The sequence below is a fragment of the Sinocyclocheilus grahami genome, unplaced genomic scaffold (genome assembly GCF_001515645.1).
Source record: "Sinocyclocheilus grahami isolate Dianchi unplaced genomic scaffold, SAMN03320097.WGS_v1.1 scaffold260.1, whole genome shotgun sequence".
NCBI classification, from domain to species: domain Eukaryota; kingdom Metazoa; phylum Chordata; class Actinopteri; order Cypriniformes; family Cyprinidae; genus Sinocyclocheilus; species Sinocyclocheilus grahami.
The window spans coordinates 747,667-751,899 of NW_015505439.1; the positions used below are offsets into that span (position 1 = coordinate 747,667).

Here is a 4,233-nt window from a genome sequence, read left to right on the forward strand (position 1 = left end):
GACGAGCAGTTTGCGGTTTTCTGCCTTTATTGAACATTACACTGCATTTGGTCCATTTTGCAACATGATTCAATTAAAATCACAGCGCTATACATACATGCACGCTGGAGACCTTTTACCACATATGGCTGCATCCAGATATTATTTAATAACCCCTGAAGTAATTCATCCAGTAGCTTTTCTCTCCGTGACAAGAAAAGCAGACCACTGTTGTTTATGGCAGTTAGCACTAAGCATTAGTCGGGGAGGGGCTCTGGGAGGAGCTGAGTACATTTTGTCTCACGTCACACAACACCACATTCGACTAGGAGCAGGTACAATTCAGATATCTTAAAATATAATTGTGACTAGTCGAAACTGAATTAGAGATATCTCTAATTACCTTTGCGTATGTGTGACGCCCTATTGAAGATATCTATGACGGCATTACAGATATCTTAAATGGAGTTTTGACTAGTCAAAGTATTTAGAGATATCTCTAATCCGATTTCTTACTAGTGCAATTATAATTGCAGATATCTCTAATTGTCATTGTGACTAGTCGAATTATAATTATGACTCGTCAAAATACAATTGTTCCTATCTTAAATTATATTTATGGATAGTCAAAACAAACTTTTAAATGCTAAAACAGCTTGCCATAATTCCACAGCTCTACAGCTACATTCTTACTAGTAATAATTACAGTAAGGGTGCTTTCACACAAGGCTGCCCCCGCTGGACTGTGTTCACATTATATTATTTGGGTCCGAACTGTGGTTCGTTTGCGTCATCAAGCCAGCAGCTGTTTACCCCGTTGCTTAGTAACAATGGTCCAGAAGACGGCAAAATGCGTAGCAAGGCTCTCTTCAATTTTATATTTATGTTTTTGAACCGTTGGTTTTGTTTCCAAAGCTTCAGTACATAACAGCACTTACGTCTGCCTTACGAATGTACTGCAAATGCTCTAAAGTACTCTGAAGGTGAACAGAAATGAGATATACAGCTCTCTGCTTGCAGCACGTCAGTCACGCTCGTCAAGAAAGTGAGTGAATCACACACACAAACACACATTTTTATCAAATAATAATACGTCATTAATAGTGGTTCACTTCCATGATTTGGTACAATTGCGTTCACATCAGCAGCGAACCGTACAGGAGTTCACTTGAACCGTACCCCAGACCACCCTTTTTAAGTGGACTTGGGTACGGTTCGCGGGTGCGCACCCGAGTTCGGAAGACAGCGTTCATATCATCCAAACGTACCGAACTCTGACGTCAATCGAACCCGGGTGCGCACCAAAAGTGACTGATACTGAGAGCTCTCTAAATGGAATTGTTACTAGTAAGAACTCAATTGTAGAGCTTTCTAATTGTAATACTTACTAGTAAAATGTCAATTGTAGAGCTTTGTAATTAAAAATGAATGGAAGTCAATGGAAACATATGACTAGTAAAAATTAATTTGTAGAGCTCTCTAATTTAAAGAGGTCATATAATGTTGCTAAAAAGAACATTATTTTGTGTATTTGGTGTAATGAAATGTGTTTATGCGGTTTAAGGTTAAAAAAACACATTATTTTCCACATACTGTATATTATTGTTTCTCCTCTATGCCCCGCCTTTCTGAAACGCATCGATTTTTACAAACTCATCGGTCTGAAAAAGAGGCCTAAAGTGAGCGGAGGCGGGTGGGCTTGCGGCAACCACATGTGACAACCCCGGGCTGGACTCCGCTTCGTCCATGGTGAAAGCCGATCCGGCGACCCACAGCGCGAAGTTGATGTATTTCCTCAGCAACCATGTCAGCTCCAGGCATGACAAAGCGGATATCGGATAACACACAGAACCTTCACGACATGGCGGCGGCGGCAACAACAATACTACAGCGAGAATAAAAGTTACACCTTCTTTCTTTGCGTGAACATTTGGGCGGCGTTATTAAAAAACTTCCCACATTGTGATGTAGACATGTGGGGGCGTGTTAGAACGAGCCATTTTAGGTAGGCGTGGTTGACTCTTAACTTTTATAAAGAATATCTCTTTGGATTTGAGACTTTAGTATTTGCAACTTCTTTTTTATGCACCAAGAGCTTGTAACACTCCAAAGAGAAAAGAAAAACTGAAATCGCATCATATGACCCCTTTAAATTGTTACTAGTAAGAATTTAATTGTAGAGCTCTCTAATTAAATTGTTACTAGTAAAAATGCAATTACGACGAGTAACACTGGGATTATTTTAAGCTAAAACAGCTTGCCATAAGACTATGTAAAATACATGAAAAGACAAAAGCCTTAAATAAAAATAAAATAGTTCAAATCTGGGCAATTTACAATTATCTTGACACCAGACGAATAGTTTTTCAATATATACTTTTAACCATTATTAATGAAAAAAATCATGTGTTCGTAATTATTTCCAGGTGACTGTAAAGTTTCTTTGCCGTGTTTTACTGGCAGAAATAAAGTGTCTTTACCCGATGCTGAAACTTGCTGGGGTCTCGGCTGCTGACAGGGACCACGCTTCCATAGACATGCAGCTCCCGAACAATGGAAACGCCACCCTTCAACTCGGGCCGGAAGGACTGTGGTGAGCAGCGACGAAGACGCAGGAGACCAATTAAAATGTCCTGCTCGGGGTCCTCATAAGACAGGAAGGTCTCCCAGCCCCCATTAGCCACATAGTCTCTGCGGATCAGTTCAACCTATAAGAAGCACAGAAATTATTTCCTGTTGCTAACTGTACAAGCTTTAACAACAATTTTCTGATAACTTCTAACACCAAACATGAATTACCTGATATGGTCGAACTTTGTGATGAATCTCTTGTATGCCCACTTCCCTGGTTCGTACATCTCTACACTGCAAGAATCGACAACAGCTTGTACTTAATAGCCTTGAATTCATATAGCAAACAAACTAAATGAATGATAATTAAGGTTACCTCAGTGCCCATGTCTTTCATTCTGGCCAATGCCAGCTCTCTCAGATTCCCATGTTCCACCCCAGAGCTCACCAATGGCATTGGGATATCCCTGAAAGAGGCCAGAGATTAGAGGTTTAAAAACTAAATGGCAGTCACACTATAATGAATATGGGCAACAGGAAATGCTTCTTTTTTGATTAAATAATAAATTATATATGCATGATGCATTGGTTCCATATCAATTATCGATATTAGAGACTTTTTATAAATTTTTCGGTACTGGAAGATACTGGATATGTAATTGTTAATGCTAATTTCGTGCTTTTACATTCAAATTACCTTTGCCATAATTTAACACTCAATTAGTTAATTTTTAAAAACACTAATAATTTAATAAAACTGTTAAATGTAAATTTTACAAAACCCAAAATAATGTTATAATGTTGTGATGCCTAACCACATTTGTTTCATTAAAATATTAAATTTTTAATAATTTATTTTTCATTAATTTAACATGAAAATGATTCAGAATTATATTATTTTGCTCTTTTCACTGTATAAATTCACAGGCCAGAGGCTGGAATGTACTGAAAGATGAGGAAATTCATGTTTGTGCATTCCCTCCCTTGCACTCATACATGAAATGGAATTCTTTGAATGATTTCTGAAGGATCATGTGACACTGAACACTGGAGAAATGGCTTCTGTTAATTCAGCTTCGCCTCCACAGGAATAAATTACATTTTAAAATATATTAAAAACCTTCTAAATTTAATGTAAATTGTAATATCAATGTACTGTATAATAAATTGATATTGCACTTTTGAGTCAAACGAGAGGAACCATAATTATGGCCAAAACAAACTTTGAAAGGTAGTAACATTAAGCCCATCTTACCTCTGTACACGATACACACGAGTCCATGGTGGAACCAGCGCTAGAATTTGTGCTACCAGATCCACTAAGGCACTGGGAGAGTAGCTCTTATAGCGGCCCGTTTTCCACAGCTCATAGAGTCCGGTGCCTCGAATCACCAGTGTAGGGTAAAGTTTGAGACCATCTGGTCTGAATGCAGGATTCTCAAAAAACTCCTAGTGACAGAGACAAGAGATGTTTTAGCAGAGCAGTGCAAGCATGCGACTTACTCAACTAGGACCAGTAATGAGTCCACTAATTTGTTATTAACATGGATAAAAACATAAAAACATTTTCATTTTTTGGCGTGAATTTAAAAAGAATATATATATATATATATATATATATATATATATATACAGTGGGTACGGAAAGTATTCAGACCCCCTTAAATTTTTCACTTTTTCACT

At 37.8% G+C, this 4,233-nt stretch overlaps 1 protein-coding gene across 1 annotated transcript in view; it reads right to left on the minus strand.

The window, feature by feature from the left end:
* The window catches only part of elp3 (elongator acetyltransferase complex subunit 3), a 26,746-nt gene that overhangs the window by 4,711 nt on the left and 17,802 nt on the right, over positions 1-4,233 (minus strand). Inside the window, exons 10-13 of the mRNA XM_016290568.1 lie at positions 3,806-3,999; positions 2,927-3,017; positions 2,779-2,844; positions 2,460-2,687 (exon numbers count right to left, since the gene is read on the minus strand). Coding sequence (XP_016146054.1) covers positions 2,460-2,687; positions 2,779-2,844; positions 2,927-3,017; positions 3,806-3,999 — 579 coding nt within the window. The remainder of the gene's footprint in view (positions 1-2,459; positions 2,688-2,778; positions 2,845-2,926; positions 3,018-3,805; positions 4,000-4,233) is intronic.